Source organism: Erpetoichthys calabaricus, chromosome 17, assembly GCF_900747795.2.
Source record: "Erpetoichthys calabaricus chromosome 17, fErpCal1.3, whole genome shotgun sequence".
NCBI lineage: Eukaryota > Metazoa > Chordata > Cladistia > Polypteriformes > Polypteridae > Erpetoichthys > Erpetoichthys calabaricus.
In genome coordinates this window covers 4682524-4709743 of record NC_041410.2, presented here as the reverse complement: position 1 = coordinate 4709743, position 27220 = coordinate 4682524, and the positions used below count along the sequence as shown (strand labels likewise).

Here is a 27220-nt window from a genome sequence, read left to right as displayed (position 1 = left end):
GGTGGTCTTACACAGTGGAACCATTTTTTGATTCCCACATGAATTATGAATGTTTCAGAAAGAGCCTTTTAGTTTGATCTGTAAAAAGTTTCATAAATAACCAGGAACAGATGAAAACAGATGTGTGAAACACCAAGGGGTTTTTGATTTTAAGGCGACTCTTGCGCATAGAATCGCAGAGGCTCAGTTCTGTTTTTTTTTTTTTGCTTTATTCGTATCAAGCTGGCCAGCCAACCCTACATTAAAGATTTCTGTTTTGTTCACATATTAAATACTCTAAGGACCAACTTTATACGCAAAGAATTCTTCACAAAATGAAGTGGCTCTTTGTCAAGCAATGGAGCCACACAACCCAGTAAAGTGACACGACAGAACCGTGTAAGAAAGGCCACCAAGAACCCAGTGGTCAGTCTGACGGACCTCCTGAGAACCTGTCTGGAGATGGAGAAACTTCTAGTAGGACACTCCACTAATCTTGGTTTATAAATAAAAATATTAAGAGATGCCCTGCTTGTACTTTCTTCATTGGTCCGCAACTCTTAATGATAAAAGATTCTTCACCGCGATGCCATATTGGGGAACTATTTTGATTCTGACCCACATGAGGTTTCCAGAAAGACCCTTTATTAAATTAAATCTGTAACAGTTTCCATAAAAACGCGAATAAATTATACCAGGTTAGTGGGGTCGCGTTTATCTTTAAAGCTGGACTCCTGCTATGTGCAGAAACAGGCTGAAATCACATTTTCTTCATTTCGTTGCATATCGGCCGCTTATATTCTTTTTTCTATTTTCTCCACATATTAGGAGCCTTTTCACACCCCAAACAATCAAATTTCACAATCAAGGAACTCTAGCCAGAATGATATCGAGCCAACAGTAAAGAACCGGGATAGATAGATAGATAGATAGATAGATAGATAGATAGATAGATAGATAGATAGATAGATAGATAGATAGATAGATAGATAGATAGATAGATAGATAGATAGATAGATAGATAGATAGATACTTTATTAATCCCAAGGGGATTATTAAGAAGGTGCTGTTTGTGTGAACTGCGAACCCTAAAACAGTTTGGACGCATGTGCTTCTTTCATTATTAACAATTCCTTTTATAAATCTTTTTTTTTTTAATCAGGTGCTAGGTGTTTATTTTGAACTAAATATAACACTTTTTGAAATTTACGATGTGTTTATTTTCTCCCTACTGTACACAAATGATAAAAAATAAATATGTTTGAATTTTAATTGTATATATGTAATAGGGGTAGCAATAAAAGCTATCCAAAATAAGTCTAATGCATAAAACTATACCGTCAGACATGGCCCCATTTTAGTCGATGATGTTAGAGGAAACATTTCGGACGTTCAGACGGAGGGGGTTAAAATTTAAAATAGAATTACCCCCCCCCCCCCCGTACGTTACAACACCCCTAACACCTTTGAAAACACAAATAAACCAATCCATTTTTTATGCAGCCCCTAAACTAAAACGAATCTTGACAACTTAGTATAATAAATTAATGGCTGGCAATGAGTGTTGCCTGGCATGAAGCCGATGCGGCGATAGCAGACAGATGAAGATAAATCCCACCACAGCAGGAAAGTATATGAACAGAAATGCCTTGTTTTGGATTGTTTATCGAAAAACAAACAACAACCAGTAAACAAAAAGTAAACGAATAATACAATTTATTTGATATTTCACCTTTTGCGTGCATAGGTACAAATACGATTTTTCCTTCGATTTATTTATTTGTTTTTCACATCCATAAATACAAATAAATAAATGGCTGGAAGATTCACGCAGTCACGCCCGCAATCTCAGCCCAAATTTGACTTTTCAATCTGCGCTCGTGACTCGCGGGCTGTGACGTCGAGAAGTCGGCGCGCCGGAGGGGAAAAAAAAAAAAAAAAAAAAGGTCACGAAGCCAAAGTGCGCGACAGCCAATGAGAGAAGCCCGCCTGTTATAACTGACCGGGGAGCAGAAGAGCAGCAGCATTGAGGAACTGAGGGGAGTGCGAGCGAGCGAGCGAGCGAGCGCGTCAGAGAGTCAGAGAGTCAGAGATAATAAGCCCGGTGAGTCTTCATACTCAGAAGTTTGAAATGTAATATATGATGGTGGTCTTGGAAAACTGGGGGGCTCAATTTAACCTGATCAGCGCTCTTTCTTTCTTTCTTTCTTTCTTTCTTTCTTTCTTTCTTTCTTTCTTTCTTTCTTTTAGTTCAGCAAAGCAAAAGAATACGAGAAAGTTAACTGAAAAGTATATCTTTTTCTACCACTTTTTTTTACCAATAAAAAATAAGAACTTGAATGGCCAATTGTTGAACTTGCATTGATTGCTTACTTCAAAAGAGAATTGATGCATTTGAATATCTAGTGTCTTGCAATTAAAAGTTACCATCCTTATCATTTTACATCAAGGGTCCAGTCAGCAATGGAAATCTATCACTCAAGTTACTACTGCGAGGACTTCAGGACTCAGGAGGTCCCATCTGGCCTGGACCTGGCATCACAGGGTAAGCGAGTATTTGAATAATTCTTGAATCTGACTGTATTGAGATTTTGAGTATTCAATAGTCTATATGTATCTTTTTACAAGTCTTTCGATTGAATCTTTAAGAAATGATTTCACTTTTCAAAGAAATCCAACAGAACAAGCTAAAGAACAAAGACACTTTCACAACACTGGAAAAATTGGAGTGGTTTGGCACACGCATGTAAACAAGGGCACAATGAAGGCCAAGTTCTTTGATGGCCTGCCTACTAATTCATTCATTAAGGGACAGCACATACAGGAGTTTCCCAGCACTAAACAATTACAGGTTGAGGATTCATGTCTCACAAATGTGTCACACGTCGTGACGTCCATGTCGGTCCTCAGCAAGTGGCTTGTTCATCTGGTTGTGTTTTGCGCAACGTGCTGTCGTAACACATTTGCATACAATTGGATGTGAGTTTATTTCCCATAACCCTCCCAGTGGAGAGAGATGGAGATTATTATTTTTTTTCCAAACATTAAGATTTGTTTATCACTAAGTAAAGACAACATTCAATGAATATGTTAAGTAATAGCTAAGAGAGGAACAAGAACTTATGCTAACATTATGAAACACTCTTAATCCAATTCAAGGCCGCGGGGGTCCACAGCGGTATGCCAGCCCACTCACACCCATCCCAACACTCGCCTCTCTGGATTGGCTAATCCCACCTGCATGTTTTAGGGCAGAGGTGTCCATCTCTGATGACCACAGGGTGGTGGTGGCTGCTAGTTTCCCTTTCTGTTACTTTCTTCTTCCGTGTCCAGTTTCTGCTGTTAAGTGACTTTGTTTCCCCCTCATTTTAATGGTTGTGTTTTTGTAACCCCCAGTCTTCCTAATTGCTTCTTTTTTTCCCCTTAAATGGCAAACAAATAAAGATGAGATGTGAAATGAGCCAAGAGATGACCAGCAAAGTCAGGGCCTAAAACTCCAAACAATTTCATTCCAACCAGTTCCTTAATTAGAAGCTGATTAATTAAACCCATTATTTAATTCCATGGACCCGTTGCTGCTTTTATTCGGCCACAGCAGACATTTCTAAAACGGTTGACTTTCGTTTTTCGAAGAGTACCCTCAACATATTTTGAGGACCTGAGATGATCAATATCTCCACGGCCTTCACACTTTCTTTATTTTCAGATGTTGTATGACGGTTAGCTGGTCATGAGTCGGATCGTTTACTATCTCATTTTTGTTTGATTGCTAATTAAGGAAAAAAAATGAAACAATTAATTTGCTTAAAAAGCAAATGAAGACAACAGAAGTGGGCCACTAATTAAGAAAAGGATGAGAATGAAAACCTGTAGTCGCTGCGGCCCACCAGGATTGCAGTTAGGGGATGGAGGATTTTTTTCCCCCTCATATTCACAATGGTTTTACTGTAATGGCTTGGTTAATTATAACAGTTGGTGTTAGACTTCCGTATTCTCCTTGAATTGCCTCTTTAGGGGTTCTCTCTAACTTCTGAACCTGGTTATCTGCCTCTTTACTTGTTCCTACACTAAGTAAAGGAGGCTGAATGGTGTACTGGTTTAGTCCCTGAGCTTTAAACCAAACGGTTACTGGTTCAGTCCATCTGCTTGATCCTAAAGTTAGGTGCCATTTTCTAATCCACTTAATCCAGCCCAGGGCTGCAGGGGCCAAATCCCAGCAAGCTCAGGGCATAAGGCAGGAAGAAAATCTGGGCACAGTGCGAACACACATTGTAGTAATGCATTTTATTACAATTGTCTGTGAAGCACCATCTGTTGGAATGACAACTGCAGTGCCATTTTTAATACAGGCAAATACAAAATACATTCCAATAGACAGAGCACTGCAAAGATGCAAAGACCGGATACCAGCACAGATCCTTAACCTCAAAGCCACCACTCTGCCCTAAATTATTATATTGAGTATATTATTATGACTGTGGTGGGCTGGCGCCCTGTCCAGGGTTTGTTTCCTGCCTTGCGCCCTGTGTTGGCTGGGATTGGCTCCAGCAGACCCCCGTGACCCTGTAGTTAGGATATAGCGGGTTGGATAATGGATGGATGGATATTATTATGAGTCCTTTTAAAACCATTAGTATTGGACAAATCTTTTATCCTCTGTTTGTGGCAATTTATGGAACATTTTATGGACTACATTAGTAAAAGTTCCATGTGGCTGGTTCTTTCAGGGACCAAAAATATTAAAAGTGTTATAACATTGCTGGCAATGAGCAAGAGAAGTAAACTGATTTATGCACCTGCCATTCACCCGGATGTACAGTATGTACTACACCCTTAAAATAGCAGCATCTCATAGCAGCTAGACAACCTAGAAGTTACACATTTAAATTTACTGATTTGATTAACATCTTTATCCAATGCATTGTACGGCATTTGAGATACAATTGGTTCCAGTTGTTTTGTTTTTCAAATTGGGTCACAACCAGGTGAAGAAATGTGCTCATGATCAGACAGTGGTGTCAGCAGTGGGATTTGAAGTCATAACCCAAGGTGTTGAAGTCCAAAGCTTTAACCCCTAAGCCACACTGATAAATCATCAGGTCAGGTTGGGGAGGAGGCACTGGTACAGCCCATTGCCACACCCACCACACGATGAATCAGCTTGGGATTCTGATTGGCAACTTGCCCCAAAGACAGACATGTGGTCCAGTCCCACCCTTCGAAAAATGACCATCTATCTACTGAATCTGCTGCCAGGTGTTTTACGTGGGCATCCCCTTGGCCTGGTCCTCAACAATGAGCCGGATCCCCCTCGGGTAATGGCGCCACATGGCCGTTGTGCCGTAAGTGCAGGTCACGTGCCTCATTCGGGAATCCATGAGCAACACAAAGTCAAGACGGCGGTACCCAGTCTCAGTCTCAGGTCACTGGATGGCGTCCATGTCTCACAGACAGGGAGCACCAGGGCTCTAAAGACTCGGACTTTAGTTCTTTTGCAGTGATATCGGGAGCAGGGCCATCTTAACGCATGGGCACGCTGGGCCCCATGGTAATGTATGTATGTTGTGACTTGCTGAGTGGTTGTGTAGGTGAGGGGCCGCAGTGCACTGCTTTACCTGGGGGCCTATAATGCTGTTAAGACAGCCCTGATCGGGGGCGCCACACACCCCTTTCCGGTGACCTCCTGATCCCCATCCCCATGTTCTCCCAATCCTTCTACTGACTTCATAGGAAGAGTCACCTGAGACGTCACTGCAAAGGTGAGTTCAGTCCCCTTAAAATATCTACTGTTAGTTTATCTTGTAGACCATTTTTAATGAGAATACAATGCAGAAGACAATAAGACGGTAAGACGGATAGGAAGGCAGATCTGAAAAAAGTGTTTCTAAAATGGCAGTTTACTGGGCTGGGAAACATTACGTGACAAAGAACCATTTCATTCTGTGAAGGGCTCTTTGCATATGAAATCGCGTGTTTTTGACTTTGAGAAGCAGGAATCTTCAACGTACGGCAGGCGACCCAACAGGACACAACCGATCAAGAAAGCCTGAGCCGAATCTGAGCGATTTTATGCAGTGAGAGTCGTTTTAAAAGCAGGAAGCCGCCAGCGTTTGACAAATTTATGGCAATCTGTAGAACTTGTTACTGTCCCAATAAACTAAGGCTCTCTCTGGAAATTCCGTGTGGATGGTTCTTTCGGGAACCCAAAATGGCTCCCCTATGGCATCGCTCTGGCACCTTAATTTTGAAGAGTGTGACCCGGGCCATTAACTTTCTGAAGGCTGCATTGATTTTATTTAACACTTTCTGTGATTTTTTTTTTTTAGTCATAGTGGGACAGAAAGTTTGAGAAGAGCTAAAAAGAAAATGGGACAGATTTACATTTGGCCGATTTGACAAAAAAAAAAAAAGAAATCTGTGCGGGTTATAATTTTGAAAACGTTGAGGAGCTGTGAACAGTTTTTTGGTTCAGAACTGCAAAACTGTAGCTGATTTACTTAAGCGGTGCAAGAAATATTAACTGCTTTTTCAAGCCGCCCCCCCCCCCCACACTCATCCCCCCTGTCAATTGCGGGGGCCCAAGTGGAAGATGTGTTCACTTCCTAATCCTCATTTCCAGACTTCCTCTCCATGGAGATTTTGGAATGTCCTCCCCTCTCTCGTGCTCCCTTAATCTTGTCAATTGGTTTCTGGGACTTGTGATAATGTCAGATCCTTTCCTATTTTTGAGGCCCTCATCTCCTTCAAATCAACAGTTTAGTTGTTTTTATTTGGGGGGGGGTGGGATGGTGGTGGAGGGGGTTTACTCTATTAAAAAACAGCATTCAGTTAATTTAATGATTTAATGCCTAAAGGGCACGTTTTTAATCTTCGTCCTTGGGCTTCAGTTTGCTCCTTTGTGTTCAGTTATATTTTTAGCGCGGCTCTTATTTGTATACAGGACGTGTTTTTGGCAAATAAAAAAAAAAAAAAAAAACACGGAGAGCACCTCTAAATCTAGCTGTTCACAAAGTCCTGACGATTTCACAGATGGGGTGACTGCTGGTGGCATAACAGGCTTTGTTAATTTTAACAAGTGGCTCTTCAGGACGATGCCATAGAGGAACCATTTTTGGTTCCCCATCATGAACCTTCCAGAAAGATCCTTTTATTTGTTAAGATCACAGATTTGTGAAACACCAGTGGGATCCTGGTTTCAAAAGGACTCTTCCTGCATACAACGTCACAGGCCAAGCTCAGGTTTTCTTGACCTGTTCTTATCCTGTTAGGTAGCCTACTGATGAATTTTAAAGACGAAACATTTCTGTTTCATCCACATATTAGAAACCATTTCAAAGCCCGTGGAAAGAATTTCACATGTAAAGAATCCTTTTGACTGAATGACGTGGTCCTTCATGATTTCCACAGAAGTTCTACAGATGTTCGTGCACACTTGACACGGTTAATAATGGGGCTCAGGATTCATGCGTGTAATTTTTCAATGGTAAGGTACACTCCTAAAAATTAATCAGTATGATACCACAGGGTAGCCATTTTTGGCAGCTATTTCGTAAATTTCATATGTAGGTTCAGAGATAGATCATTGTCTATTTGACATTTTTAAAAAATTTTATTAAAATTATGACCTTTTTCTGTGTGTGTGTGAGTGTGTGTGTATAATACTAGCCATGCTATCTAAGACAAACTGAAATCTAAATCAAAGTAGAACTCACCATTCGTGTTTGCAGTGCTCTATCTATTGGAATGTATTTTGCAATGCCTATAGTAATGAAATGCACTGCATTTGTCTTTCTAACAGATGGTGTATCACAGACATTTGTAATAAAATGTGTTACTACAAATATTTGTAATATGCCTTCTGTTGGAATGTGAAATGCAATACATATGTCTCTTTTATATTCCCTTTGGTATGGGATTTATAAAAGCAGTGATAATTTTTTTGATGTGTCACCTGTTGGAATGACAACTTTAATACATTTTGTTATTACAAATATTTGTGATGCACTATCTTTTGGATTGACAAATGCAATGCATATGTCTCTTTTATAGGCCCTTTGGTATGGGGCTTGTTAAAACAGCGTTAATGTTTGTGATGTGCCAGTTGTTGAAATGATAATTGCAGCGCATTTTATAATTACAAATGTTTGTGATGCACCATCTTTTGGGATGACAGATGCAGTGCATATGTATCTGTTATATGCCGTTTGGTAGGGTATTTGTAAAAGGAGTGTTAATGTTTGTGATATGCCATCTGTTAGAATGACAACTGCGATGCATTTTATTATTATAAATGTTTGTGATGCATCATCTGTTGGAATGACAGATGCAGTGCATATGTATCTGTTATATGCCCTTTGGTAGGGGATTTGTAAAAGTAGTGTTAATGTTTGTGATGTGCCATCTGTTGGAATGACAACTGCAATGCATTTTATTACAATAAATGTTTGTGATGCACCATCTGTTGGAATTACAGATGCAGTGCATATGTATCTGTTTTATGCCCTTTGGTAGGGGATTTGTAAAAGCAGTGTTAATGTTTGTGATGTGCCATCTGTTGGAATGACAACTGCAATGCATTTTATTACTTTAAATGTCTGTGATGCACCATCTGTTGGAGTGACAGATGCAATGCATATGTATCTGTTATATGCCCTTTGGTAGGGGATTTGTAAAAGCAGTATTAATGTTTGTGATGTGCCATCTGTTGGAATGACAACTGCAATGCATTTTATTACTATAAATGTTTGTGATGCAACATCATTTGAAATTACAGAGACACTTAACCTTTTATTAAACTTAACATTGTCCAGGTGTAATGTTGTCTGGCATCCACATAAAGGTGGCACTGTCCACTGAGCAGAGGAAAGTAGAAGCACAAAGTAAGAGGGATGTAAGGGCTGGCATATCCAGTGAGCTGAGGTTTTTAAGTGCACGGCGTGGTCAAAACAAACTGACTTACCATTGTACCATTAAGTCCGTTTTAAATAAGTGGGTATAAAGGAGCCATCGTGGTTTTCAGTATGATATACCACAGATGAACCATTTTAGGTTCCCAGAAGAACCATCCATATGAAGGTTCCAGAAAGAATGTTTATTGAAATCCGTAACAAGTTGCGTAAACAGCCATGAACAGATAACAGGTTTATAAAAATCCCAACAGGTTCCCGATTTTAAGGAGACTCTTGCCACAAACAATCATGCAAGTTCAGTTCAGGTTGTTGTATTCTGCTACTTCACCTTCCAAATATTAAAGATTCTGTTTTGTCCACATGTTAGGACCCCTTTCAAAGCCTCATATGCGGAGACCCCTTCCCAGAATGCAACAGCTCTTTGTCCAGCAATGGTTCCTGAAGTAACCACTCAACCCAGTAAAGTGCTGTCACATTTCCAGGAGTTTTAAGAGTGTTTACTCTTAGACCTTCATGTTTGCATTAAGGTGTTAACAAGTTAGGAATCAACACTGGAAGGGGGGCCATCCCTCACACCCCTAAGTTGAGAGTTGCCACTTAGCCAGGCCTGCATCTTTTAGGATGTGGAGAGAAATTGGAGTGCCTGGAGAGAAGTCAATGAAGACTGTGGTTGGGCAGGGCTTGAAACCCTAACCATTGTGCCACCTGACTGCCCTCAGTTCTTTTTACGACAAATCGGGATTACTTTGAAACTTTGTGCGATGTCAGCCCACTGTCCTGGAGGCAGCAGCGCTAACCTTTGTGCCGCCAGGCCGCCCCTTCTCTCTCTATATGGATCCACATTCCATATCTTTGTTTTCTGCACTTGTGCGTCATCTTCTACATGCCAATTCCTTTCTCAAACTTCGGCCATCTCGTAAAGACACCGAGACTCTTTTGTTGTCGTCTTCTTTAAACTGAACAATTACTTTTGTAATCATGGCCTGGCAGCAGGGACGCCAAAAATAGAAAAGTGAAGAAAGGCCAGCTGACACGTTAACCCCTGAGTGTAAAGTGTACAAGGTGTTTCCTTTCGCTCCGATCCTTTGAAGCTTTTCCTACTCATGTTTGTGTGTTGAGTTGCGTTGCTTCCTTGTTGAAACTCCGGGCTCCAAAGCACTTTTCAAGACCGGGCTGTTTTCATTTGTTTGTCTGCTGACTCAGAAAGAATCGGCTTCCTTGCTTTGACGTTCAAACCCTTTCTCGCTTTTTTTCATGTTCCTTATCTCTTGGTTCCATCTTATCTAATAAAGGGGGGGGTAAAATCCAAAACTGTCTGATGAAAAAGTAAATAGTCTCAATTTAAACATCAAAATAGAATTCAATGAGAATCTTCTAGAGGAGGACTTAGTGTTTTCTGTTTTTTGATCTCCACAGTCCCCAATGGAGAAGAATCCTCTTTTTCATTCGACGCCCTTTGCTTCGGATCTCAGCTGTGTGCCGACGTTTACAACGGATTCGCCAAGGAGATTCCACTTTTTGATCCTAAAGGTAGGACCTTAACCAATGAAATCAAATCGACAAAATATTTGGAAAATCCATCTGTTCACTGAATCTGCTTAATTAACCCAATCTACGGGTATCCAGACAGCATGGGGTACAAACCTGAACGGGTTCACCTGAGGGCTTCTTTCAATCCTCTGGCCTTGTGCTATTCCAGGACTTACCTCCTTCCTCCTATTATTTATTTAATTCTATCCTCAGCTTAGGACATCCTGGGTTCCTCTGGCGTCTCTTCTCTACTGGAGATCTTTCTCTTCCTCCATGTCTCCTTTTTTTGCTTTATATACCCTTCTTCAGGAGGTCCAGGGCCTTCAGAAAGTCTTCAGAAATCCTCACCTTGTTCATATTTTGTTATGTTGCAGCCTTTTGCAACATTCATATAAATTCCCTCATCCACAACACTCAATACCCTAGAATGACAAAGAGAAAACAGGATTTTAGAAACTTCTGAAAATTTCTTTCATTTTATAACTACAAATGTTTGTCATGCACCATCTGTTGGAATGACAGATGCAATGCATATGTATCTGTTATATGCCCTTTGGTATAGGATTCGTAAAAGCAGTGTTAATGTTTGTGATGTGCCATCTGTTGGAATGACAACTGCAATGCATTTTATTACTATAAATATTTGTGGTGCACCATCTGTTGAAATGACAGATGCAATACATATGTATCTGCTATATGCCCTTTGGTATGGGATTCATAAAAGCAGTGTTAATGTTTGTGATGTGCCATCTGTTGGAATGACAACTGCAATGCATTTTTTTACTATAAATGTTTGTGGTGCACCATCTGTTGGAATGACAGATGGAATGCAGCTGTATCTATTATATGCCCTTTGGTATGGGATTCGAAAAAGCAGTGTTAATGTTTGTGATGTGCCATCTGTTGGAATGACAGCTACAATGCATTTTATAAGTAACTGATGTGACAGGCTTTACACACCTGGATTTGGTTTTGTCCACCATTTTTCTTTGCAGATCCTCTCATGTTCTGTCTGGTGGGATAGAAACCATCAGGTCTCTCCAGAGATTTTTGATTGGGTTCAAGTCCGGGCACTGACTGGGCCTTTCCATGACATCCCCACAGGTGTCGCTGAGCCACTCTTGTGTTCTCTTTGCTTTGTGAACCTTCGGCGCAGTCTGACGTCTGGAGCATTCTGAGGTTTTCATGAAGGATATCTCTGAACTTCACTCGGTTCACCTTTCCCTCTGCCCTGACTAGACTCCCAGTCCATGCTACTGAATAACTTTAATCTGTCTTTAAGCTCAAAATGGTGGAATGTTGCAGCAATTTAGTTGGATGGAGGCCATCGGTGGACAGCTATTTAAGGGTCTCTCTGGAGATGGTCGATTGGGCTCTGACTGGGCCACTCAAGGACACGTCCCTGAGACACTAATGTGTTATCTTTTGCTTTGTCCTGTTAGAAGGAGAAGCTTTGGCCCCACCTGATGTCCAGAGCTCTCTGAGCAGCTCTTCATTAAGGGTATCCGTTAAAACTTTCTCCATGACCCTGTCTAGTTTCCTAGTCCCAGATGCTGCCATCACCATCCTTCATTATTGGAGTTGCATTATGAAGGTGACGAGCGGTGCCTCAAGACATGATTATAATAATTAGAGATACTTTGATTTCGTCAGACCTGACCATCCTGCTTCTCACATTCCCAGAGTCCTTTCGGTACATTTTTGTAAACTCCATGTCTCTTTTACTGAGGAGAGGCTAATGTTTGGCCATTCTGCCACCAAGCCTGGATTAACAGAGTGGTGTAGTGGTGGTTGTCCTTCTAGAAGTTTCTCCCATCTCCACGCGGGCTCTCTGAAGTTCAGCCAGAAAGACCAATCGTATTCTTGGTCACCTCTGCCTACCAAGGCCTACCTTTCTCCCCCAATTGCTATATGAAGAGACGTGATTGTTGCAAACTTCTTCCATTTAGGTATTATGTGGACCACTGTGCTCTTGGGAGCCTGCAATGCTGTAGAAATATTTTTCATAGCCTTCCCCAGATCTGTCTCGATGAAAGTTGGAGTTTCTAAGCTCTGCAGGGAATTTCTTCAACCTAATGGCCTGGCTTTTGCTAAACTGTGGACTTTCTATAGACAGGTGTGTGACTTTCCTAATCCTCTGCAGTCATTTGAATTGACCACAGGTGGACTCCATCACACCTTGTTTGAGTCATAGCAGAGGGTTCAGTCAGAGTCAGGGGCAGATCTACCATTCTGACTTATTCTGAGTTGACCATGGGCCTGTGATGGCAATAGGACTTTTCACCACAGACGCTTGATGAAATGATCGATAGCCCACGTGCTGAAATCACCAAGGGGGACCCCCCACCCTGCTTGATGAAATGATGAAGAGTCTGCATGATGAGATCTCCGAGTGGCAAATCAAATGAAATGCTGCATTGTTAACAGTCTGATCAACTATCTCTTAAGGAGCTCCATTCATGAAGTCACCCAGGAGCTTGTAGATGTCTTCATCTGGGCTTGGTTTGAGGATTTGTGTCAATGTGATATTTCATTTTTTAAAATTTCTAATAAATCTGCAATGTTGTCGGTCAAGGGTAAGACAGGAGTCAAGAGGAAATGTTGGAGTGCCAACCAGGTCGCCCCATTTACTCAAAATAATTATTAATAAAGTAACAAGTGCTTGGTGGCGTGGTAAAGTAATAAAAGCCAAATGTGACAGCTGGCTGTGTTTTAAAAGCTCTGGAGAGCGGTCAGGTTTCAGGGTCAGAACTCCGTATCGTGGGTGGGCTCGTCTCCTGAATGAGATGCCTACTTCTAGGAGTGCCTTAATTTTATAGCTCCTGGGCCGGGAGGGGGTGAAGTCCGGTACCCTCTGTGGGTGTCTTCTCAGAGCTTTGGGTGACATAAGAGATAGAAGAGTCAGCGATCGCTCCCCCAAGGGTGTCCTGGTGTGGCAGTGCTTACTTCTGATGGGTTTGGAAGGTGACCCCCTAATGTGCATGTGTGACAGCGAAACAGAAGCAGGCGCAGACTCATGATTTGTTTTGTCCTTTTATTAGACACCTAAGAATGGGGTTAAGTTGGGGACAAAAGAGGTCCTAATTTTTAATTTTTTATTTGTTTATCCTAATTCTTACAATATACTGATGGTTTATGTCTTTCTTTTTTCTGTATAATAAAATCCAGCTGTGATACCCATCTAAGATGGGTTGAAATCTAAGTAACCAATGTCAGAATTCATCAATCCATTAGGTGACATAGGGTGCCATCATCTGAGGGGTGCCATTTATGAAAGTTAGAGGGTGAGCGCTTCAGACACCGGGTGGGGAGGGTCCTCGAATTATGAGGATACTGAGTGGGCACTGTTACCCACTGAAAAGTAAAATTGGGCACTCTTTATACACCAAGGGGTGCACACTCCTTAAAGTCTGCAATTTATACACAAAGATATATACCCCCAGGTTGTTGAAGTCTATTAATACTAACTACCCACCATAGACAACGAGGGGTGACATCCATCCTTATCACCTAGGGCTCCAAATGGGCTTCGACTGGCACTGAACAAAGTAAACGTTTGCAGTGCACCATGCAATGCATATCTCTTTGTTATATGCCATTTGATATGGCAGCGTTTCTCAATCCTTAAGTATTTGCACCCGAGTTTTCATAACAGTTGTAATCGCACCCACCTAACGTTTTTTTGAAACCCTAATAAAACTTATTCCTATATGTTTTGCTGCCGATACACCGCTACAAGTTTAAAATTTCCCTACGAATAGCGAAATTACGTCACATATGGCAACAGTCGTGCCCCCTTTTTTGTTACTTCAGGCCCCCCTAGGAGGGCACGCCCCACAGTTTGAGAACTGCTGTGATATGGGATTCATAAAAGCAGTGTAATGGTTTTGTGATGTGCCATCTGTTGGAATGTCAAATGCGATGCATTTTATGACTAAAAATGTTTGTGATGCGCCACCTGTTGGAATGACAGAGAAATAGCAACCGGATGGAAACATAGATACACAGACACTTTATTAAGGAGGATTTGATCCGAAAAAGAAACCTGAATGGATGCCAGTCTATCACACACACACGTCAGGTCAATTTCCATCCATCTCTTATCAGTACCTGATTTGTCCACTTTAATATTAAACTTCAGATTCACACAAAGCAGAGCCCATCCCACCATGAGGGAATCTGCTTGGGTCAGTTTAGATTCAACAAGTAATGGAATGTCTTCTGTCTGTAGATCTTGTTTATATTTCAATTTACAACGCAAAGTCCATCCATTCCAATGAAACAGGGTGCTTTGTGCTTTTATTTATACTTGGGGGGGGGGGGGGGGGGGGTCTTTTAGACTGCTAATCTGTCCATCTGTTCTTACAGATCCACCTTCCAGGGTGAGTGAGTGTCATGTCTGTAGCGTGCTAAGCTGAGCAGACCAGACATCCTCTTCCTGAACAATACGTTTGATGTCCCGTTGACGGATACCTAAATCTAGAATGTTGGCCAGTGTGGCCTCTAGGTCGCCACCTGGTGGATCCTCTTCAGAAATGAGTCAGGATGAGTCCTCCACAAAGTCCTGCTAGTTGATTCATTTGCTGTGAATGTGTTCACTGCCACAGCACTCGTCTTGACTAAGCTCTAAGACTTTATTTGTCAGGCCTTTGTCTAACCTGCTTAATCCAGATCAGCGTCGAGGGGGGATTTGGGGGCTGGAGCCTATCCCAGCTGGCATAGGGTGAAAGGCAGGAGCAAACCCCGAACAGGGCAAACACACACTCGCCAAACACACACTAGGGTCAGTTTAATGTCGGCAATTCATGTAAACCTGCATGTCTTTGGACTGAAGCACTGGGAGGAAACCCACACAGACACAGGGGGAACCTGCAAACCTCATGCAGGAAGGACTCGGGACGTGAGCCCTGATCTCGTTACTGTGAGGCAGCAGCACCTTGTCAAAGGTTGGTGCTGCACCACCGTACCACCCAAAGACCCCCAAAATCTGAATAGACCCCCCTATTTTTAATTTTCTTAACATGAGGTTTTCTAACCTGCTTAATCCAATTCCGAGTTGCAGTGGACTTCTAGCACCCCTTTGCAGGACCCCCCCCCCCCCTCCCATCCCCACACATGCACACTCAGACAGGGTCAATTTGGATATCTGTGGGGATATGGGAGGGAATCTGGAACACCCAGAGGAAAAACCACTTTTATTAAAGTTATGAACTTTTTCTCTGTGTGTGTTTGTGTGTGTGTGTGTGTATGTGTGTGTGTGTGTGATGTAATACTAGCCATGCTATCTAAGACAAACTGAAATTTAAATCAAAGTAGAACTCACCATTCTGTCTATTGGAATGTATTTTGCAATGCCTATAGTAATAAAATGCACTGCATTTGTCTTTCCAACAGATGGTGCATCACAGACATTTGTAATAAAATGTGTTACTACAAATATTTGTAATATACCTTCTGTTGGAATGTGAAATGCAATGCATATGTCTCTTTTATAGGCCCTTTGGTATGGGATTTATAAAAGCAGTGATAATTTATTTGATGCGTCACCTGTTGGAATGACAACTGTAATGCATTTTGTTATTACAAATATTTGTGATGCACTATCTTTTGGATTGACCAATGCAATGCGTATATGTCTCTTTTATAGGCCCTTTGGTATGGGACTTGTTAAAACAGAGTTAATGTTTGTGATGTGCCAGTTGTTGAAATGATAACTGCAGTGCATTTTATTATTACAAATGTTTGTAATGCACCATCTGTTGGGATGACAGATGCAATGCCAATGTATCTGTTATATGCATTTTAGTATGGGATACATAAAAGCAGTGTAATTGTTTGTGATGTGCCATCTGTTGGAATGTCAAATGCGATGCATTTTATGACTAAAAATGTTTGTGATGTGCCGTCTGTTGGAATGACAGAGAAATAGCAACCAGATGGAAACACAGATACACGTTTAAAATTTTCCTACGAGTAGCGAAATTACGCCACATATGGCAACATACTTCGGGGCGTGCCACACAGTTTGAGAACTGCTGCTTTAGACAAAGGTGCCCTCCAAAACGATAAAAAGTGAATTTCAGATTCCAAAAACTTGATGCCATTGGTTTCTTCCAGTGTGTTTAAAACTGTTACTGTGCCATTTGCAAGATGAATACTTTACAAAGTTATTGTTATGATAGAGACTTCAGTTATTTGCTCAGACAGCCACGATGAATGTATTTTAATGTAGTTCTCATATCTTTACCTCATGTCCTTCATTCATTTATTCTCAGGATGCAGGAGCGACTCCGGCCACGTTGATGCGGACACCACCTTGGATCTGCAGGGCTGGACAGAATATGCAAATGGTTGGTTTGAAAGTCTTTTTCTTTAGCAATCTGTCTCTCCCTTAAATTTGCCTGAATTAGCTCAAATGTAAGTCCAGTTAATCACGCCTTGAATTCAGATGTGCATACACTACGGTGGCAAGGTGGCACAGTGATTAGGGCTGCAGCTGTCTTACAGATCCAGAAGAGCAGCCTGCTCACTGTCTGTGGGGGTTTTGTCCTTCCTGTGTCTGTGCAGGTTACCCCGTCACTGCTTATCAATCACTCGAGGTCTCCCCCCTGTCTCCCCCAATACTTTAGAAAGGCACTATATAAATAAAATTTATTATTATTATTATTAACATCCTGGCTCACAGCATTATTGAACAATTCATTGAAACATCCGGATTGTCACGTGATGGCAGATTCCTTCTAAACATTTTGCTCTTTCGTTTTCTTTCATTTTTTTTTTTGTTTAGTTTCCGCTGGCAGACCCTCCGACCCCAACCAGAGCGTCCCCATCTCTTGCTATGAAGAAGCCGATTTCTTAAGTCAAGCCTATCAGACCCTGCACTCCGTCAACTCCAGCGCCCTGCACAGGGAGTACATCAGCAGCACCACCGTGGATGGCGGAATGGCACCGCTGCCCAACCAGTATCTGCCAGTCAAGCAGGAGCCCTACTTGAACCCCGAGCACGGCGGAGCCCCGGATCATGCAGGTAGAGATCTGCATTGTAGGAATTGATGGGACCGAGTTTACAGAAGTTGCTAAATGATTCTTTTCAGTTTGGGGATTTGACAGAAGTTGAAGTAGCCCTGATGTAAACGTTACTGTTGAATTAGACTTGATGGCACAGAACTTGCTAAGGGACACAAGAAGCTGCTGCTTAAACCAGCAGCAATCACAAACAAGGTAGGGACCAGCCCTGAGTGGGATGCCAGTCCATGCCAGTTCACACACACATTCAGAATCAGAAGGTAACCTAATACAGAGATCTATGGAGTGTGGAATTAAAGCACAGAAAGGAAAACCCACAGGGAGAACATGTCAGGTCCACGCAGATGGTGTCTGGGTTTTGAACCCTGGACTCAAGAGCTGTGAGACAGCAGTACTAATCACCAGGCCACTCCATTTCAAATTATTAATACATTCTTTCTGGGTTTAAGAGTGCCTGATCCTGGCAGATAATGATGCCCATATGGATTTGTTCCTGCCGATCTCTTCATCACGACTGCCAAACAACATGTTGCTTAATCTGATTCTACGTATCTGACCCCAGAACAGTCAAATAACATGCGACGTTGAGCAAAAACCATTCACACCTGTACTGTTACGCCATCAGAGGCTGATAACCATGGAGGGGGAAACAGGAGACGAGCTCAGACTGTAAACCTGTCACTCGAAGTGCTCCATGGGGGGCTTTGGCTGATTATTGTATATGGAACTGTCACCACACTGCAGTCCTTGGACCCCCAACTCCCCCCACCCCAGTCAAACTCCGGCAGGGACACTGCCCCTCATACTGCTAAGATGAGCTGTCAGGTTAACATTAGCCCTGGGAGTGTGCCCTAGCGACCGGCTGGCATCCCACCCAGGGTTGGTTCTTCCAAGCTCTCTGCAATGAATGAATGGAGTTTGGGGGAAAAATAGAAGGCTGGCTAAATGGATGGGCTGTCTTTAGTTGGGAATGTATGTTTAACCTAAAATTAAAGAGCACCACATTAAACAGCCTGCTCCACACTGCAGTGCACAGAAGAACACAGGGTGCCACTGCCTCCATATTATCATGAAAATGTTATTTTTACTTATTTAGCTGATGCCTTTATCCAAAGCGACTTGGAATGTATACCAGTCGTATCTCAAATATTGCAAAGTGGAGTACAGGCAGGTGAAGTGACTTGCTCATGGTGTCAGAAGTGGGATTTTTAATCCACAATTACAGGGTTTGAAGTCCAAAAACCTTACAGACTACACCATCTTTAGTAACCACACTAATATACCGAGGATCAAAGGGAATCTTTACAATCCAGTCATTAAAATGGAGGAAATTACAGATAAAAAATATCAAATGCGATATGCAAAAGATGTCATGGGGCATCATGTGAGCTAAACGACCTCTTGGGATCCTCAACTAGAATGTTCTATCTATTTATTCTATGGTACCTTTTCTGTCTATTAAATTGTGTCGTCGTCTATCACTCTCTCCCTGATGTAGCGCCTGTAGTGTCTATTTACCTATCAAAGTGTGCCTTCATCTATCACTCTGTTGTATACAGTGTGTTTCATGCCCATCTGTATAGTGCCTTCCACTCTTCTCTTCCTCTTCCTCACACTCACTCTCTCTCTGTCTCTCATATAATAACTTTAGCTTCTATTAATTATAGAGTGCCTTTCATACCACACCCATTTCCTAGCTTACGAGAGCTAAGTGACTTTTTGGGGTCCTCAGCTGGAATGTCCACCTGTCTGTCTGCAATGTTTTGAGCATGAACCTGAATTTGGGCATTCTAGGGTTCTGACTTTTTTTAGAAAGTAATGTCCAGATTGACCACTGTGTGTGTGTGTGTGTGTGTGTTTAAGTGGGCCCTGTGATGGACTATCACCCTGTTAAGGTCTGCGTTCTGCCTCGTACCAAGTGCTGCCAGGATAGGCTATGGAACCAACCAGCCTGAATCAGATTAAACAGGCTTGAGAATGTTCTGCTATTTCAAACACAACATGTCTGGTGGGTGTCAATGGAGTCAAATCTCCATTTTTTGCAGTGGTTGTATGTCCTCCTTGTGCCAGTGTATTTATTGGTTTTAGTGCAAGTTAGTGGGCATCAGGGCCATCTTAATGTATGGGCACAATGGGCACTGCCCGGTGGCCCCAGGAGCAAAGGGGCCCATGATGTTTCTGATGCTTATGTATGTTTTGAAATTGGGGACCACAGCACACTTCTTTGCCTGGGGGCCCATAATGCTGGTAAGACGGCCTTGGTGGGCATGTCTAGGCTGGCCTATAATCGGTGTGTGTATGTGTGTGCGTGTGTGAATGAGCCTCACAATGCCCTGGCATCCAGTCCTGGAACTCTAGAGATGGGCTTTAGCAACCTGTGGTTCTAATGTGGAATGTGCAGATTTCTATTTGTTTTTGGGTTTTTTTTCATATTCATATTTCATAACCCACCTGTTTTATCTTCTCATCTAGGCTGCGCTGCTGAGCAGGACTTCTCAAACAACCGGATTTACAAACAAGACGTGGACCCCTCATTCTCTTGGCAAGGCTACAACTACTCACCCGACAGCAGCCTCCTGCTGCCCGACTACTCCGCGCCCGCGCAGTCCGTGTCGCCATGCTGCCCTCGTGTGGCCAAACACAGAACGACAAGTATTATATCACCGAGGCACTGCTCGGAAAAGCCGACGTCTGGAATGGTGGCCTATTCAGGTAAAACCACAATCCTACTGAGATTATGGAACGATCAGCAGGGTTTATCTCTATAAAATCTCATTTAACCACATTAGGTCACTGGAGAAAACTATCGAGTTCATTGCTTTTATTTTCATTTTTTAAGCTGTGTAATCGTCAAAAGAAACAGACAGTTTACCAGGTGACTTTACACTTGTGTGAAAATATCTTCATTTAATTTTAACATAACATAATCAAGGACACGCCACCTCAGCCTTCACATGGGAAAAGCTGCTATTTCAGTGAACAGCCAAAACATGGAAGTGGAAGTGGAAATTACATTAGAAAGAATAATTTTCTTCACACTATAAAATAAACCTTGATTTGGGGCTAAAACCACAATGTCTGATATAAAGTAGGAAAAGCCAACATTTCAAAGTCAGCACCTCCCTACAAAACACCGGCATTTTAACTCAATGGAATGGGCAGCTTTACCAGGGCAGCTCAACATGGTGGTTTTCCTCACAAGGAATGACACAGTGATGGTGATGAAGATGATGATGACATCCCAAAAGATGCACATCGGTCAGTCGGTCATTCTCAAACCCCCTTAATCCATTTCTTGTTGTGAGGGTTTGCTGTGTTATGAACTAAAGAGTTCCCAAGCACAAGTCCCAAAAATACTCAAAGTGCACACTAGAGGGGGAAAGATCATCAAACCCTGGCTAGTTAAAATGAAGGAAAATATGAAATCTTTATAAATAAAATGAATCATTTAAAAAAATTCCCTGTGGCACAAAATAAGCTCCAAACAGTAGATGGGAAAAGGCATAGAAGGCAATACCTTCAAAATGCTGTATTCTATCCCAATAGCAGACACACTCCCAAAACGACATCCAAGGATGGTCCAAAATCCTGTAATTCACAAAAGGCCCAGAATATTCAAAAAAGGGAAACTCCCCAAAACTACGAGCAGATTTACATGAATCGCAAAGGACTGTGTGTACTCATCAGCCTTTATATGACTCATGTGGTGATCGGCAGGTGACCCCACCACTTGGAGGACCACCCTCAAAATACAATGAACACAAAGGATGATAGACAGATGCATAGAAACTAAATGATGAACAATATTAACATAAAGAAAAGATGCATTTGAACCCCAGCCTTGCGAGGAACCCTGGATGGAAAATAACATGATGAGTTTATCCAGGCCCAATGGGGATGTGAGGAAGGAGACGGAGTTGGCTGATGGGTTGTCCGCTCCCTTCAACATCCATAGTTAGAATAAGCAGGTCAGAAAATGGATATCTGTGGAATTAACAGAGCAACCATATTTTCAGTTTGTTTAGTAAAGAGTGGAAAGGTTTAAATATCGAGGATCAGTGGTAGCCCAAGATGGAGAATTAGATGCAAAGATAACCCACAGAGTGCTGTGTGGATGGAAAGATTGGAAGAAGCTATCAGGAGTCTTGTGTGATTGAAGGATTAAGGCAAGGTTTGAAGGTGAGGCTTTTTAGACCAGCAGTTTATGTTGTGGTAGAAGTGAGAAGGTTGAGATAGAAGTGTGGAGTTCCAAAAAAGGACAGAATAAGAAATGAGCCCATTAGAGGTTCAACAACAGTGAGAGAAAGTACAGGAAAGGAGGCTGAAGTGGAATGGAGATGTGATGAGGAGAAACAATGAAGATGTGGGCAAAAGAGTGATGGACGTGCAGAAGGGAAAGTGAGGTGGATGATAAAATAACAGAAGATTTGCAGGAAAAGATTTTGACTGGGGGAAGAGGTGCAGGACCGAGCATATGGAGAAGGTTGATCAGGCACATCAAATCCCACAGAGAACTTGATAAAGATGTGGTAAACGATTTAATGCACCACATATGCAGCCCCCCAAAACTCTGACTTGACTACCACAGTTGGCCTAATTCACATCACCCCCTTTTTTTTTCTTTTCAGGTTCAGGTCCCATCCAACTCTGGCAGTTTCTGCTCGAGCTTCTCTTGGACGAATCCTGCCAGCCCTTCATTAGCTGGACTGGAGACGGATGGGAGTTTAAGCTGTCTGATCCAAATGAGGTGAGGTCACTTGTTTTATCATTAAAGTCCATCAAAGGTACTTTAAACTCCAAAGGTCCTTTTTACTTGCAATGGTAGACATATTTGTCTTGGAAATGCCTTCATTATTAGCCTTCTTTTAATATGTAAATCTCACAATACTCGCCTCTGGAACCCGTACTAAGGGCTGGCAACTTTCTCTTAAACATTCATCACTAAACCTCTGACATACCTAAAGAGATGTCACCCTTAGTTTTCCCCACTCCATGGGCTGAATCTCAGACTACTTTCGCAAAGGCCAAGAGCTGCTCAAGAGCCCTGCCTGCTTCTGCTGAGTTACAGAACGTCACCTGCTGCCACAATGCTACCTTTGTGAGGCTTCTGAACAAGCAGGGCCTATCGGGGACAGGCCACCCTCAAATGGCTTTCAAGAAAGGATGGAGGACGGAGGCCAGGAGAACCAGCACAGCCCCACTATTTTATTCAACTCTTCGTTTTCCTGGAACTGGCTGTGTGCTGTAACATTTATGACAATAAAGTGGCACTGTCCAACATGGAGTAAAGAGGTAGTAGACCTCCACAAGGTTGTTGGAGGCTTCATCCAATCCAATGGTTCATAGTCTTTAAAAGCCACACCAGGCTCTTCAATAAGTTAGGCAATACAAGGCCTTCCACGTCCCCTTAAAAATGTCACTTATGGCAGCAGACTCTCTGATCTACAGGGACACACACTCCTCTAAATGGTCTTTACTCATTCCTTGAAGCAAACATAAGAGCGGCTTTGATTTCTCCTTCCAGAAAATCCCACACACTAACCACCTCTGTCCCTTCTTGTATTCTTTGAAACACACTCTCCCATTCGACGGAATTTTTTTTATACATTTCACTAGCTGTCCCCTATGGCTCTGCCTGCGTAGTAGTGAAACAGAACAAACTTTAAAAATCAATAAAACAATGTAATAATTTGTATTGAAAAGAATTTAGATTGATAGCTTTTGTATCCGAGGGCGTCAATATTTTTGGTTTTGCTATCAGGGTGAGAATGTAGCTGTGATATCTTCGGCAAAAATGCAAAAAGTTGGCAAAGTATCTCTGGCCAAGCAGAAGGTCGGTGCGCTCCAATGTCACACGTTACCACTGTATCTGATCGTGTTCAGCTCTGATGGGAGAGCGTCTGCCACATGGAGAGAAGATCACTTGGCTGTGATATCTCTGCCAATGAGCACGTATCCTCTAAAACACACGTAGCTGTGATCTCTCTCAAAAATGTCAAATGTTACTCTTTAACAATCTCTAGATGATAATGTCTGCTGAAAAAACAGGTATCGCTAGCTAAGTGGAGGCGAGGTACGCTCCAACATGTGGTGAGAGGTAGAGCGAATCAAATGGAGGCTGGCGCTGAGTGAGGAGGGTCCCACCCAGCTCCCAACTCCTGAGGTCCTGCCTCCCCCTCCCCTTGGCCCACAGCTGCTCTCTCAGATTCACCCGAATAAATCAGTGCCACAACCGAACTATGATACTTAGTGTGATGAGAGAAGTCACTAAAGCAACTGAATGTTAAAGCAAAGTATAGAAAAAGACACGATCTAAATCCATTTAATAGTTGTCTTGTGAAAGATGAACAGACAGACAGATGTTGGATTGTATATATATGGTCCATATATATATGCGGTGGGCTGGCGCCCTGCCCAAGGTTTGTTTCCTGCCTTGCGCCTTGTGTTGGCTGTGACCCTGTAGTTAGGATATAGCAAGTTGGATAATGGATGGATGGATATCCATGTGTTAATCTCTCTCTCTATATATATATATATATACTCTCACTCTCTCTCTCTCTGTCTCTCTCTCTCTCTCTGTATATATATATATATATATATATATATATATATATATATATATATATATATATATATATATATATATATATATATATATATATAATAGAGAGAGAGAGAGAGAGATTAACACATGCTCCATGGTTTCTGGAGTCATACATTTCTTCCACACTCCATTGTTCTTCTTCTTCTTTCCGCTGCTCCCGTTAGGGGTCGCCACAGCGGATCATCTTCTTCCATATCTTTCTGTCCTCTACATCTTGTTCTGTTACACCCATCACCTGCATGTCCTCTCTCACCACATCCATAAACCTCCTCTTAGGCCTTCCTCTTCTCCTCTTCCCTGGCAGCTCTATCCTTAGCACCCTTCTCTCATTATACTCAGCATCTCTCCTCTGCACATGTCCAAACCAACGCAATCTCGCCTCACTGACTTTGTCTCCCAACCGTCCAACTTGAGTTGACCCTCTAATGTCCTCATTTCTAATCCTGTCCATCCTCGACACACCCAATGCAAATCTTAGCATCTTTACCTCTGCCACCTCCATCTCTGTCTCCTGCTTTCTGATCTGCTAAATTAGAATGTAAGCCCGTATGTCCAAACCTGAGTCTTGTCATCCATATTCCCGCCTTTCTAGGTCTACATATAATGTGTTTAACTTGAACAGAATTGCATAATATCATTCACCGTATGAACTCTTGTCCCACATGAACTGCCATTTCCTAATTCCCACCCTCTTAATTATGGATCTTACTTCTTCTTTAACAATGCCCGGTCACTTCTGACTTTTTAAGTGCTTCCTATGTTTACTGCAGGCTTTGCCCCATGGCTTCTTCTTTAATTCGAAGCAACAGTGACACGTGACTGGAAGAGGTCAGGCCATTCTTGATCTCACTGGGCCCTGTTTGGTTCACTTCCAGGGCCTTGGAATCTGAGGTTTCGAGTTTCCTTTGTGATACCAGTTCCAGCATCACAAGCTTGGAGGAGCAATCTTCTTATATAATACACTACCATGGGTGTTCATTTGTCTGTCCAGGATTTTATATCACCTGTAGCTCGCAAACCGTTTGACCTATTGACCTGAAATGTGGTACACATATACTACGTGACGTCTACTGTCCGCTTTTGGGGTGATAGATAGATAGATAGATACTTTATTAATCCCAAGGGGAAATTCACATACTCCAGCAGCAGCATACTGATACAAAAAAAAATTAAATTAAAGAGTAATAAAAATGTAGGTAAAAACAGACAATAACTTTGAATAACGTTAATAATAATAATAATATGCTAATAATGTTAATGATGATTGACCTCCAAGGTTATTTGTCTTTTTATTTTATTGTAGAATCAACTCTCGGCAGCAGGTAGCAGGGCAGCCGTGTGGCGCATGCATACGGGTGCCGTTCTCATCCCTACCACCTTCACCGTCACTTCCCCTACCTCTTCATATCTTAAATCATTCTTGAGGCAGATTGAAGACTTAAATGAAAAATTAAAGAAAACGTGCTAAGTGATTGCAACACAAACACTCACTTAATCAGTTTTAACGCAAAAAGATGCCAACAGAAGAAGAGAAGCAGCGGGCGGCTAGGGTGGAGTAAAGAAGTGCTGCTCAGGAAGGAGCAAGCGCATCAACCTCTGAGCAAACGAATCATAAACGTACAGAGAAAGAGGATGAAAACTATAAGTCAAGTGTATTCACTGCATGTTATCGTTATAGCAGTGCACCATTACTGGTAGTGAAACATAAACACAGAGATAAACACTCTCATCAAGCACATTAAAACAGATAAACCAAACAACTTATGCAGATATAAAGCCTATTAATATTACCGTTCAGGCACAACCATTGACAATGGAGGACATCGCTTGTTTTCTCCGTGCCTTTTCTTTTCAGTTTCATTCCCACATCCCAAACACTTCAGACTTCTGTATTCCCGGTGACGGACTGGCAGCCCCTCTGATGTTAACTTCTCTCTTAGCTCAGGTGCTGCTGACGGCAATGGATGGATGGATTGTTTAATCAGATAAAAGAATTAACTTAATGTCTGCTTTATTGCAGGTGGCCAAACGCTGGGGAAAGTGCAAAAACAAGCCAAAGATGAACTATGAGAAGCTGAGCCGTGGCCTGAGGTATTATTACCACAAGAATATCATCCACAAAACCGGTGGCAAGCGCTACGTCTACCGCTTTGTATGCGACGTGCAGAGCATGCTGGGGAAGACGGCAGAAGAGTTGCACGCCAGCCTGAACGTGAGGGTGAAGGGCACCCCAAGTCCACAGTGCTACTGACCGCCGCTGACGAAGGACCTCTAGATACCTGCAGCCAGCTGATCGTGGCACAGCCTTTCCAACTACATATTTCTGTTGGCACTTGAAAGAACTTGATGAAGAAAGCAACTGATCTCATCTGAGATCCTCTTAGCTGTTGCAATTTCTCCACTAAAACAATGACAGTCTGAACGATTTCAGAAATTTAGAATATTATAAAATTATCTTAATAGGATGGAGGAATCTGGCTGGGTGGGCTCACATTAAGGGCTCCTCTGCTGTCGAAATCCAGATGAGATGATCAGCGCATTCTCATTCTTCAGGTTCATCACAAAAAGGCCACCCCTTCTCCATGTCCCAGGTTGATTTTTCACATCTCATGATGTCTTGGGACTGTTCTTTTTCACTCCATGGTGGGCACCACTGTTTTATTTACCTTGTTCGAAAACTCCTTGTGTTGAAGTCTTGCATAAGGCTGATTTGGGACATCTCCTTGACTAGTGAAAGCATCTGAAAATTCAGGAAGCTGTGGCCTCAATTTTAGGGGAACACACAATGGATGGTAAAATCTATGTTGTCCTAATACTGGCTATAGTAATAATAATAATAATAATAATAATATTAAAATGGATTAAGCAGAAATAAATCACAAATGACTTGTCTGAACGGACGTCCAAGTGAGCCTGTCTAATTGTTGCAAGTTCCTGCTGTCACCTTCAACACCGGCTCAATATGGCGGCATACTGCAGTCCTTAGCTGAACCCAGGAGGGGAGTGACCAGCTTCGATTGTGTTAATTTGCATATACCAGGTGCATGCTGGGATATATCAAGGTGTTCCATCTTTAAACTGTGTAGCTAAATACATAAAATTGAACTATAAATAGTGTAAATAATATTTTAAATTTATCTCCTGTACTTTTACTCCTATCATATTATAATAA

At 42.1% G+C, this 27220-nt stretch overlaps 1 protein-coding gene across 1 annotated transcript; it reads left to right on the top strand.

Annotated features, from left to right (window-relative positions):
- Nucleotides 1-2043: 2043 nt before the first annotated feature.
- On the top strand, nucleotides 2044-27220 carry etsrp (ETS1-related protein). The gene is made up of 8 exons (XM_028823521.2): nucleotides 2044-2083; nucleotides 2430-2524; nucleotides 10305-10418; nucleotides 16694-16768; nucleotides 17206-17445; nucleotides 19917-20156; nucleotides 22073-22191; nucleotides 26069-27220. Exons 2-8 carry the CDS (start codon nucleotides 2443-2445, stop codon nucleotides 26297-26299), a joined length of 1101 nt encoding a protein of 366 aa, XP_028679354.1. The 5' UTR covers nucleotides 2044-2083; nucleotides 2430-2442; the 3' UTR covers nucleotides 26300-27220.